This window comes from Trichoderma virens (assembly GCF_000170995.1).
Source record: "Trichoderma virens Gv29-8 chromosome Unknown TRIVIscaffold_6, whole genome shotgun sequence".
NCBI lineage: Eukaryota > Fungi > Ascomycota > Sordariomycetes > Hypocreales > Hypocreaceae > Trichoderma > Trichoderma virens.
In genome coordinates this window covers 1,809,840-1,822,905 of record NW_014013743.1, presented here as the reverse complement: position 1 = coordinate 1,822,905, position 13,066 = coordinate 1,809,840, and the positions used below count along the sequence as shown (strand labels likewise).

The 13,066-nt window shown below is 52.3% G+C and overlaps 2 protein-coding genes across 2 annotated transcripts; one reads left to right on the top strand and one right to left on the bottom strand.

Moving 5' to 3' along the window:
* Positions 1 to 549: 549 nt before the first annotated feature.
* TRIVIDRAFT_29022 (uncharacterized protein) lies at positions 550 to 2,989 on the top strand (the record flags this gene model as incomplete). Its single annotated transcript, XM_014101385.1, has 2 exons — positions 550 to 2,139; positions 2,222 to 2,989. The coding sequence occupies 2 exons, from the start codon at positions 550 to 552 to the stop codon at positions 2,987 to 2,989; spliced, it is 2,358 nt and encodes a 785-aa protein (XP_013956860.1).
* Positions 2,990 to 3,503: 514 nt separating this feature from the next.
* On the bottom strand, positions 3,504 to 7,077 carry TRIVIDRAFT_83909 (uncharacterized protein; the record flags this gene model as incomplete). Its single annotated transcript, XM_014101384.1, has 4 exons — positions 3,504 to 6,057; positions 6,312 to 6,380; positions 6,479 to 6,623; positions 6,967 to 7,077. The coding sequence occupies 4 exons, from the start codon at positions 7,075 to 7,077 to the stop codon at positions 3,830 to 3,832; spliced, it is 2,553 nt and encodes an 850-aa protein (XP_013956859.1).
* Positions 7,078 to 13,066: the final 5,989 nt, after the last annotated feature.

The window sequence follows — 13,066 nt, the reverse complement described above, 5'->3', positions numbered from 1 at the left end:
CTTTTCTTTGCAATGACGTCGGGCAAGGTACGGAATACCTCTTGCTAGTGCAAAGCAGGTAGCGAGTACATGCATTTGGTGATCCGTGCGCCAGATCTTGGGTAGGTACAGGGGGGCTGATCAAGGTTCTATGTAGAAGCTCAAAATTTGTTGCAAATCTACTGCTCTTTTTCCTAATGGTATGCAAAGCTGGGCTTACTAGGGAATAAGTTCTGTTTCCTGCGTCTCTCTCCTCTTCTCTACACGTATACAAAGGTAGCCTAGTAGAAGAAATCGACAAGCGCATCGCCAGGATTGAACATGTACAAGTACCCCAGCATCCCTCAGCGGCAAGTACAGTGTACCACAAGTAACTAAAACGGAAAATTCTTGGAAGGGTCCTCGACCTTTCAAGCATCCCACAATCGTTGTCATTCACACCTTCCAAATCCCATGTACATGTAATTAGAACCCTCCTGCCGCCCACCGTCTCGTTTAGAACAAAGTTTTCTCTTCTTTCTCTCTTCTTTTTCTTTACCCTAATAAACCCACACACAACAAAACAAAAAGATGCTGAAAAAAAGCATCGACGCCAAAGTTCGCCCTCTTGCCAACGTGAGTCTTGAAAGAGCAAGTCTCCTCGGCGCTGCTCGCATCTACGTCAGCAAAGATTCCCTCATCTCACTCACCGGCGGCCTTGAAAGCGGCCGGCCATGTATCGTTGAGAGCCTCCAAACAGACGACACCTCTGGCGATGGGTCGTCAGCAGATGCAGAGACCACCAAACGGAGGGGAGCCTCGCTATGGGTTCTCCCCGAAAAGAACATCAGCGCCAATGTTGTCATGATGACAAGGGCCTTTCAGGAGGCGACAGGATTCAAGCTCGGAGATGTAGTCAGGATCACTCTTGCGGAGCCTGCCGCGATTCCGGATGCAGAAGAAGTTGTGGTTCAGGATGCTGCTACGGAGGCCGATCAGCAGAAGGATGCTGCTGCAGAATCAAGACATGCCCCGTCTTGGGAGTTTTCCATCAGTATCTCTCTCGACCGTGCGGAGCAAGTGTTCCCTGGCATGGTCCTCGAGGGTGTCAACATCAACAAACTGCGCCGAACGTTCAAAGTCATATCAGTCAATGGACAGTCCAATAACATAGCTCGGTTCAAGCTCTCCTCGTCAACAGTACGGATTCTCCAGCCCGGGGGCGACAATTATTCCCCTGAGGATGCGCAAGTGGCTGCTACATCTGGTCCTTTGGCTGTCACGGGAGTCCCTGGTTTATCCTCTCAAATCAACACCATCAATCAGTTCCTCAGAGGGTTTGGCCGACCTTTTTGGATACAAAATGAGCGCGAATCTTGCGGATTCGTCATCCATGGCGGCCACGGTACTGGCAAGACGTTCATTCTGCAGCGCATCGCAGCTACCAACTGGGGTCGAGTTCATTGGATCAGGTCTTCAGACAAGCTGTCATCCATCAGGGAGACGTTTAAGCAAGCCCAGTCTCAGCAGCCGAGTCTTCTCTTCATCGACGGCCTCGAAGACATTCTCGCCAAAGATCGGTCTAACCGTGACACTGTCATCGACGCTCTTGGCGATGAGCTCGACAACCTCTCTGCAGCAGCCTCTGCTGCCAATGCTCTACCTCAGGTCGTGGTTATCGCCACATGTCTAGATTACTTGGCAGACGTGCCAGCCAAGCTTCAGAAGCGTTCACGTTTCCGTGAGAATATTGCCTTGCCTATTCCTCGCGCAACGGAACGCCTCGAGATATTGCGCTTCTTCAACCCTCCTCTAAGGGCTGAAGAAAAGGAATCTTGCCTCGTCAGCCTGGCATCAAAGACTCACGCATATAATGGCGACGATCTCGCAAACCTGGTGCTAAATGCCAAGAAAATTCTCGGCAACAGGCTTGACGAGGAGGCTGCTGCTGCTGCTGCTGCTCACAATGCTGACGCTGATGTATCGGGAGAAATAGCTCAAGAGACAGAGCAGCCAAAGGAACACTATCTTACCTCTCATGACATGGAACAAGCCCTGCGCATTACTCGTCCCACGGCTATGCACGACATAAATTTGAAGCCACCCACCATTCACTGGCAAGATGTTGGTGGCCAAGAATCTCTCAAAAAGGTTCTGTCTCGAATGATCAAGAACACAAAGGTACGCAACATGATTCTACCCCTGTTACGCATGCCATCTTCACAAGTATAAACGAAAGTATTGTTGCTAACAGCTGCATCAGGATACCAATCCCTCTTCTCGTCACGTCCTGCGTCAGCCTCCAAAGGGCCTCCTTCTGTACGGCCCACCCGGTTGCTCCAAGACACTGTCTGCCCAGGCCATGGCTACCGAATCTTCATTCAACTTCTTCGCTGTCAAGGGCGCTGAGCTTCTCAACATGTACGTTGGTGAATCAGAGCGTGCCGTGCGTACGCTTTTCGAACGCGCCCGCGCTGCCGCCCCTTCTATCATCTTTTTTGATGAGATCGACTCCATTGGCGGTTCCCGGACTGGAGGCAACGGCGCCGCCGCTGCCGCCAGGAGCACAGGCTCTGTCAATATGCTTACCACTCTTCTTACGGAGATGGACGGCTTCGAGTCCCTCACGGGCGTTCTAGTCCTCGCTGCCACTAACCGTCCTGAGGCCATGGACCCAGCCCTCCTCCGCCCCGGCCGCTTTGACCAAATTCTCTATGTTGGTCCCCCTGACCTCCCTGCCCGACGGGCCGTCTTCGGCGTGCATCTACGGGGCCTCGCCCTCGCGTCGGATGTGGATATCCAAGAACTTGCCCGTATCACAGATGGCTATTCAGGAGCCGAGATCAAAGCTATTTGCAACGAGGCTGGGTTGACGGTGCTCGATAGGTGCGACGAAGACGAAACAGGCACTGAGAAGATGGAGATTCGAATGGCGGATTTAGTGGCCGCGGTAGAAAAGACCCCGAGAAACATTACAGCCATGATGATTTCAGGTTACGAAATCTGGTCGAAGCAATTTAAACGACTATGATGATGATCAAACGCAAAACTAATAGACACAAGAGGAAAAGAGAAAAACAGGGGCCAGGGCTACAACGGACATAGACACTTTTGAAGATATCACACTGCCTATTCTGCAATATCGAAGGCATCGCGTCATGGAAATTTCACGGCAGTGCATTATACTCGAATCTCACGCATCTTCACGACTCGCTTGATTTATCTGAGGGCATTACATTGTTTGCATCTTCTCTTTATCCCGTTTGGTGTGACTCGCTTTGTTTCATGTTCCCTCTTATGGCCAAGAAGGAGTCCATTACATTGATAGGTATGTTAGATATGATACAAATCAAGCGCAAAGCTTGAAACTCCATCTCCTGCTCTCCCAGATCCCAGATCCCAGATCCCAGAGTCAAAAACATCTGTCCTTGGGACGTTTTTTTATCTTCTTCTTTTGCTTGTCTTTCCGACCTTATCCCTCCGCTGAAATCCTCCACCGCTATGTCAATTCTATTTCTCAAAAAGGGGGTTTGCGGCCGCCGCCGTTGCATCTCCAACAGTGACGGGCCAGTGAGCCGTATCATCATCCCAAAGATAAAAAGATGAAACAAAGTATGATGTGGTCAATGAACAGACCAAAAAAAAAAGGAAAAAAGGAAAAAGGAGGAAAATCCTAACGCCGCCCGTCGCCTACCCACCGCCATCTCCCCGTTTTACGAGGACCAACCCTTAGACACAGAGTAACCATCTGCTCTTTACATTGTCATGGCCGAATGAAAAATTATGATGCAATAAGAACAGGAACAAGAGATGATGAACGAAGAGAGGGTATTAATGCCATACACCATTGCAGCTAAAACAAGTCCCTCTTTCACGAGTCATCGTCGGATCGAGAAGGACCGCCTGACCTCAGAGCTGGCGACAGGCTAATTGCAATCTTCCTGGGTGCGACATTACCTCCCCCATTGGTGAAACTCGACTTGCGCCTTCGGTTGAGGCTCGGTGCGATTGACGAGTTGGATTCCGTAGAATTGCTGTTGCGCCGCTTGCTCTGCATCAACTTGCCCAGCTCATCATCGTCATCCTCGTCTTCCTCTCGTCTGCGTTTCTCAGAGAGACGTTCGGGCGGCGGCACGTTGGCCGAGACGTTCGACCGTGGGCTGAAATTGAGACTCTCATCGCCCTCTTCTTTTGACTGGTCATCAGTGTCGTTGTCTAAGCCATCTTCGGCGTCGTCCTCGTCTGAGGGATAGTCAACTAGAGGCTTCCCAGAAGACGAGCCACCGCTCCTAGATGACCTATCTCCTGAGTTCTGATCTTCTCCTTCGTCTTCGGGATCAGAAGCATCCCAGTATTCCTCTTCGCGTAGATCAATGGGTAGGTGCTCCATCATTCTAAGGTGGGGTGGCCTCCTCGTCACATCGTCGTCTGTATCGACAAAGTAATCCATGTTGGTCGTGTAGCCTTCAGTCTGGTCATACCGTGTGATCAAGTCTTGGCAAGGCGGTATGTGGCAAACGAGAAGCAAATTCTCACGATGATCAGCGACCAGGTTCTTCACCATGTCTCTCAAGTACTCCTTTTTGACAAAGTCAAAGAGTTCTGTGCAAGCGGCGCTGACGAGATTGTCCCGCGGCACAGTCTCCACCAGAACCTCAAGAATAGGACCCAAAACGTCATTCTCGATTAGATTCTTGACATACAGCTCCTCCTGGAGGCCAACAATTAGTCGGAAGAGTCGAATCGAAACCAGCTGCAGGTATTTGTCTCGGCACTTGAGAAGCTGGACGATCCTTGCCGCCAGGTTATGCACTATGAAAAAGTATCTGCTGAATCGATGGTGTTGGCGGATGAAGAAGCCAAGCACCTCGACAAGACACGAGAACATGGCAGCCTCCTGAACAGTAAAGTCCAGATGGGAGCGGGTGTCTAGCTCGATCAGGGGCCTAAAGAGCTTCAGAGCGGAAGACTCGTAGAAGCGGGTTAGGAAGTGCTCGTGCTGCGGATCCACAGGCATTTGCATCCTGGCCCTGGCGGCCAATTCGGCTGCTTGCTGCTTGTTGCCGTTGGCGTTGGCATTGTTATTGGCCGCGGCTTCGTTGGCAGCAGCAGGGCCTCCTCCCTGATCCAAAATGACTCTGAGAGCATCTGAGATTTGCGTCTTGACTCCCAAGTCAACCTCGACAAGGAGAAGATCGATGAGAGAATCTAATAGCGATGAGGTGCCCTCGTGCATCTGCCGAAAGATGGTTTGGCGAATAAGCGTCGGGTCATGGTCAATAATGGATATCAGAATATCCGTGGCCCCAACACGCACGGCAACGTCAACATGTCTTAGGCCATAGTAGATGACGCGGAGCAGGCCATGGTTAAGAAAGTTGATGTATAGAGATTGGCGCGCAGGGGCTTGAATGGTCTTGGCGATACCACAGCATTGCTGGATGAACAAGACAGCCTCCTTCCGCTTTCTCGTGTCGGGGTAGTGGGCAGAGAAGATGCCAAAGAGGTTCATGAGGAATGTTGGGTTTGTCTGTAGGTGCTGAACGATTTCAACTTGGTTGAAGAAGATGAGAGAGCTGAGGACGGAGAAGGTGGGGTCATCAAGGATTCTGGCCAGAACAACGTCCTTGAGGTATTGAAGGCGATATGTCTGGTGGATCTTGCGGCGGACTGCATCATCATTTATGGGGACAACTTCCTTGTAATGTCCTTGGTTGCTGAGCCAGTGTCGATGGTTGGCTTTGTGGCTGGGGAAGTCGGGGTCGTATTCCAGAGCGCCGACAACCCCCAGGAGACACTCGTCGGACACGGCGTGCTCAATGATGGATGTATCGTTGAGGAGCAGGATGCCCTTCATGATATTGCACAAGCGATGCAGGTCGGGGAGGCTTTCCAAGTCTTCGGCAATCTCTACCAGAGGAATAAGCTTGCTGATATAGTCGTCGGCCACGATGAACTTGGTAACAGCTTCGCGGCCAGTGGCGGTCGCGCTCATGACCCTAATGCTAGTCTCGATTTCTACCAGGTTGCCCAGCTCGGCAGTGGGAAGATTGACGGGAGGAATGGCTTCGATGGCGAGATCATCGGAGAGATTATCATCTGAGAAAGCGTCAGCTTGTTGCTTCTGCATATCGCAAGCAGCATGGCAATAAATCCTTACCTACGCCAGCATTCTGCTGGAATTGCTGCTGGACAGAGTTGACAAAGCGCCTTAACCACCACATGATTTTGTCAGCCAATGCTCAATACAATGCTGTACGAAGAGAGGCGATCTTGGACGATTCGAGAGGCGCAATGGACAAGGATAGTGGCGAAGGGGAGAAGGAACGAAGGGGATTGGAAGGAGTTGAGACAAACCAGATCATGGCACATCCCTCGGCCTCTTGGAAACTCAAGGCCATATCGACACCGCTTCCTGGCTCCTGCCATACGATGAGCGTTTCTGTTGAGCCCCATTAGTCAAAGGGTCGCCACAGGCAAAAGGAGATATATTTCAAAAAGTGAGAGAGATGGGGATGACTAAAGGGATAGTAGGGAGCCGTTGCGAGCTTGCCTTGTTGCTTTTGAAATCCATCTTGCTTTTGGATTGTCGTCTCCAATAGAAGTCGCTCAGGTTGGTCTTCGGATTCTACAATGACTTTTGGATCTTTACCGCCATCTTCGGTCTAGATTATACGTCAAACGCATGACACAATTAGCAATCAGAGCAACAATGACGATGGGCAAATACGCGTATCCCTTGAATGGGCCAATCGCTTGCAGTGCCAAGATGAATCAAACAGGAGAGGAGCGAGAGAGAGCCAAAGCAAGACCAGGCCAGGCCAGCTCTACTCAGCCCAACCAAGCCCAGCTGATTCAATCAGAGCAGCGACAAGCTACTACAAAATGCAAGGAAACAAAAAGTCGCCGAAAGGAAATAAGAAGAAAAGAGGTGGGAGTGGGGAACAGAAGCGAGACAAGAGGCAAGACATGGGTCGGCGAGGACACGCAAAGAAGACGCAAACATACCGTCGCAAACTTGGCGGTGCAGAAGCCCGTTCCGCGATCAAACCAGTCATTGTTGCGCAGCTCGTAGACCTTGACGCGCTTCTTGTCCTGATGAGGCACCGGCTGTGCCATCATCAAGGACTGGGGATCGTCCCCCGTGACGAGTTGGCTACCGTAGCCCACCAGATCGGGCGCGAGGTCGAGATGCTGCTGCAGGGACAGCTCCGGCGTCTCGGGCTGGTCGAGGATTGTAAGCGCCGCCACGGTGCCTTGCGTAACTGCGCCCCGCAAAGAAGGGCGCGCGCGAAGCTATTCGGAATGGCAGGCCGGCTGTTCGCGGTTCGGACAGGGGATGAGGTTCGGGATCGAGGGCGATGGAGTCGTTGGGACCTGTCCTGTCCTGTCGTGGCTGGATGTGACTTGGGTGGGTAGTTGGGGGATGCGGGCGGCAGCGATGTGGCGTTTCGATATCGGGCAGACGACTTTTTTTGCGGTCGGTCCAGTGCGCATGCAATCACAACGACGCGCGACACACAGACGCTGCGGTCGGGGGGTCCTTGTTCGCTTTGTGTGCTTCTAGCAGACTTCTCTTCTTCTTGCTGGGCTTCTTTTCTGTCGGGCGGGCGTTGCGGATGGGCACCACCGCACAAAGGACCAGCGAAGCGGTTCTGCGCGACCGGGGCAGGCGGCAGAGAGCGTCAGAGAGCGTCAGACCAGAGGGCCTCGGCGACGGTGACGGAATATCTCGGGAGGCGGGCACGCGCGACCAGAGACGAGACGCTGCGAATCTGCAGAGGAGCGAAAGTGCGCGCGCGGCGCAGCGGGCAAGAGCCTTTATTCTGATGGTCGGAGACGGTGACTTGAAGGCTGGATGCTTGCCGACATCTGGAGTCGTGAGAAATTCGGGGATAGTTGGAAGCGGGAAAAGCGCGTGACCACGGGCGGCGTCTTTGTTGGCGGCGGTGGAGCAGAGAGGCACTGGCACTGGACGGAACGCCTAGTGCTGGGCCGTTGGCCTCTGGCATTGGGGCCTATTGGGGCCTCTGCTGCTTTTAGCACACTGGCGGATGTCCAGCGTCTCTTTTGGGCGGGTTGAGAGGGCCCTGCTGTGCCACTGCCTGGAGCTGCCGCCTGGGCGACGGACGGACGCCTGAACGTACTCGCAGTAATGCGCACCGACCTGCGCTGGGCTTTGCCGCCTGCTGGCTTTAGCGCCTTGCCGAGCGGAATTTTCCTGCCTCTGCCGGGGGGGGGGGGGCGGTTGTTGGGTTGAAACAGACTCCCGTTGCCTTTTGACCCAGCGGTTTGGCCTCGCCGTCCCTGCGTGGAGCACCTGGATGTACCTTGCGCTCGGCGTCAGCCCGTATGAGGCCGCATGTACCTACTCCGTACCGCCAAAGGTTAGTACCTGACGACGCAGCACGACAGCGCATGCAGCGTACCTCTACTATACTAAGGTATGATAAGCCCGTCTTGCGTCTCTACTGCTGCAGCCTCTTGGGCCGTTGGATGTCAAACTGGTGGAAAACAAAAAGAAGAGCACTAGAAAGCCGTTTTACTTTGCGGCATTGGATGCTACCCAAGGTAAAACAGATGGCTAAGACTTGTGCTAACGCATCGACAAGGTTCATGCATGTACTCTCGTACCTTATTTTCGTCCCTCATGCTCATGGATTTCGTACCTACCTGTATGGTGTCTTTTCTCCCAAAAGCACTCAGATTCACAGGCGCAATACGGCACAGTATGCCGCATTCATCCATCCAATGCGGCATTCCCTTTTCGCTTCCATCCCCTTTTTTGCTTTCTATCCTCCTTTTTTTTTTATTCCCTCTTTTTCGCCTCCCGAGAGCCTAAGGCGTCAATAGTACGGAGTAGTATTACGTGCTAACAACCTGTTTTGAAACCCAAGCACGCCACAGCGGCACGTGACATTTCGCCAGGCCGCCCAACGGCTGCGCACAGACCAAACCTCCGGCTTCCCCCCAAAATCCATATTCCCCATTCCCACAGATTCCCACATAGCCCGGTCCTCGGCAGCGATCCTCGGCAGCGGGCCTCGTGTTGCACGATCAACCTTGACGAGATGTGCCGATTCGATTGATTCTCGCATCGTGACTCGCAGTTGCCGACGGCCTCGCATTTAGAGAGGTTGGAAGCCGGATGGAGGAGGCAAAGAGGGCAATCGAACCCAGTCCAATCCCATCCATCTCGTCCGTCCATCCATCATCTCGCATCCAGCGACGGCATGTAAGTTGATCGATTTTTTTCCCGCTGATCAGTCACTTTTTTTTCTTCCTTTTTTATATTAATTTCCGGCTGTCATGATTCAATAATGCATGAAACCACGCCCTAGATGCATGGCCGCAATGCATGCCATGTCTAATTTGCTCTTTCGAAACGTCGCATCGAGAGGCTTGCTCAGGGTACCATCAATCTATCTTTGGCCAACCCTGCTTCTGCCGCAGCCACTAATTCGTCCTCAGTTAAATTAAAAAATATGCTTAGAGCGTGGCATACTCCGTACTCAAAGCTCAATCGCCAGTCTTGAATTTGGGGCGAAGCGTTAGCAGCCAACGGGGACCTGATTCGCCCCAGCCGACGGCACCTCAGCCGCCACTTTTTGCATCACGGGCCCCTGGTCCCTTTTTTGGGGAACGCCTCTTCCGTTCGTTCCTTTTTCCGGGGCTACGGTACACTAACGTTAGAGTGGACAGTTGATCAGTCAAATCGCTTAAACTTACGCTGCTCCCTGCTGTCATCCCATCGCCAAGACTAACTACACAAAGAGCACTGCCCAAGATAGAAACATTATCTGGCCAGCTATGTTATCAATTGGCAATTTCTACGCTATGCTGGAACTGCTCTCCAAATGGCCCGCTTGATGACTCCTTACATGACGGCATGTCATTGGCGGCGTTTCCTTTGTACTAATTTAAGCCTCCCTTGCAGTCTCGAGTCAAACGAGTCAAACACGCGACGCTCATCGCCGCTTTATAGGGGAAGATGGGATTGTCAGATACGAGTATGTCTCGGCTGAGGTTAGTCCCCGGCAAAGTGACTTAAACCCGTTGTCCAGTTTCGCTGTTTTCTTTCAGTGTCCAGACAGTTCTACCGCCCTGCCCTGCCGTCGCTACTACGCTGGTAGTATATGCTACCCTGTGCCGTGAGCATTTCTCAATGAGAACCAAAGCACCATGGCGCAGCAGCGAACTTGAGCCAACCACAAAGGGGCTTCGCGCCCTCCCTTCTGGTTAGACCAACATATCTACGTCTCTCAGTCCAAGTATGATGTGGCAGCCAGAAACCTGATTATTTCAGGGTAGGCAAATGCAGTACAAAGTATAACTTGTGATATACTACGCTTGATGTGATTTATGAGAAGTGACTGAGCAAAAGGGACTATTCAAAGACTCCAAGTGGCAGCCTTGATTTTCTCCCTTTTCCAAGCCCAAAGCAATCCGCCTTACATTTTCGATTCATCTTATAAGCTGGCATCATTCACCGAGTTGCTCCAGCCACCGCCAGAACCAGGATGGGCTAGACGCCAACGTGAGAACTGGAGCGAATCAGGGAGGCCTCATCAATCTGCCTTGTTCAGCTCCAACTCCTTGGTCTGGCTGCCTTGTCTTGCTTCGTGCTGGCCGGCCAATAAAGCAAGGGCGCTCATTCTCACCGTTTTTGTCTTATCTGGCTGTGTTCGGAATGAACATGGAACAACAAGCTTAGCAGAGTGCGCCATCATGCATGTCTCTGATAGCATAAGCCATTGGGCTGTGAGAGACAGCTACGACTGCCCAAGTATGGAGCACTGCCAGTTGGACAGCCTGGCTACCATGCCGCCATATCTTGTTGATCAGTTGACAAGCCTTCTGCCTCTCTTAGTGGTGCCCGCGCAGTCAAGCGGTTGGTCGGGTTACTCGAAGCGTGTCTTCCGCGAGGAATGGGTCGACACTTCACCATACAACGCAGATGGACTTGAGCCACAACGCAGTCATGCTCATACCTGTTGCGCTCAACGCATAGCCATGTACTCCATCTGCAGAATAGGAGAGGGCTTCTCGTCATGCTCTCAGTTAATCCCTGATCAGCGTAGAGTATGCATCATCATCAACCGGTGTGAAGGACCCTGGTCACCTTTTACATAGGGCCTGCATATTAGCGTGGCCACGTCTTCAGATTCTCGACTATGAACGGCGGTGGTATGCTCAGGGGGGTGCTCAGCGCGTGTAGTTGTAGTACATGGATCGCTACGAATCCATGTACTGAACCGCTAGTCCATGCAGTTGAGTGTTATTACAACCAAAGCGGTAATTTGGAGGCGTTCGCCCAATGCGCTGGACCGAGGCCTTGGCCCGCAATTGTGATTGATGCGGACTTCCATACCAGATGGAGAGCTGTGTGTCACCAAAGCAGGTCTAGCATCTTCCCAGTACATGCAAACCCTTGAGGGAAGGGGGAATGGTTCCGGCATTGGACTGCAGCCAGCCAGCACCACCGGTACACGACTATTGCCTCTCTAGAACCACGGACTCGCGGCTGAAAATGAAGAGGCGGAGATATGATGAAGTTGCTTTGAGCACTGGCTTATCTTGTGAGAGGTTGACCTTGCAAGTCTTAAGCTGTCAATGTGTTACAGGTATCAGTTCGGCGCGTGTGAACGGAGTACTCACATTATCTTTCAGACCTTATCTCTCATACCTTGCACGCACAGATTTCAAGATAACAACTCAACCTTGTGGAACAGTTCGATCCGGATAGCCGCTCGACACTGACATATGCATAATACATGCATGACAGGAATATTGGTAGTGTTGGAAATCCGGATACGGCCCCCACGTCGTTTCTAAAGGTGCATGGTAATTGGAATGCTCAGCACGCAGGACGGGATAAGAAAACTGCGCCATTGGTACGAGTACGAATAGTTCCAACTGCTATTGAGCACCCTGCTTACCTAGTAGCATTCGGGATTCGGCTATTGTATAGTTATCGACTTGGCATCCGCATCGAGTTAACTGGAAATGAATGGCGTCTGTCGAATTGGGAACGAACAGAAGGAGAGAAAATAATCCCGAGTTGTCGGCCGCCTGTGGGAGTTGATTAAGTCCCATTCGCGCGCCAACCAATCTCTCAAGCACGGAGGTGCCTCAGCTTGCCTGTGCTGGCCTTGACAATTGCTTTGGCTAGCAACTAGTACTATTATTATTCATGTTACAAAGATGGACCACTTTGATAGCCTGGCCTGGGTCCCGGCGGCACGGCAGCTACCGTCCCGTAACCTGGTACGGAGCAAGTCGGTCTGCAACATGTGGGATGCGCAAGTTGTACAACTACGTACTCGGTACTCCGTGCATGATTGAAGTCGAGGCCCCGGCAGCAGACGGAAGCCGTGCACGCTGATCGCTGCGGTCTGACGAATGTCTCGCTTCAGGACTAGGCAGATAGGCGTCATGGCGGTTGACAACTCAGCCATTTCGGGTTTCGACCAGAGGAACTGCCACGTTCCTGGTGGCGTTGTGATAGAGGCTGCCGCCGGGAGTCTCCTAATCTCCACGTCCAATGATCTCACCATGATCTCTGCCTTATCACCAAAGAAGCGGCATCGCGGCACTTCCCTTTCCTGGTTCCCCTTGGCTTCTCAGCCCGTTCGCTCTCCTGGCATTGAGAGACCCAGTTTTTGCTGGCCGAGCCCACTGCGCACGGATTGAGCAGCGGCTTCCGATAGGAACAAGACAAGCGAAGGCCAAGTGAGCCATGTAGCTGGGCGAGCGGCTGCATAATCAGCGCAACGGAAAGCCCAGCGTTGAACGAGACGAACGGTGTTTTTTTTTTTTTTTTTTTTTTTTTTTCATGCTATCGTGATGGAAAACAGAGCCGCTCAGAGCTTCATGATGCTGCATGCTCCAGTAATACTCCGTACTCTTGATATACTCGTACGGTAGCATGAATTCGCCGGAGATGGCTTACGCCACCGAGGTCGCGGCAAGCTCCCCTCTGCTTTCTACTTGTCCGGACTCTGTATGCATTCTATTTTAGCGTGCGTGCGGCTGGACTTTGGCGGCGCCATATCCGCCCACCCAATATTGACAGGGATCAGGTACGTTCGCTGGCTTTCTTGAGTTC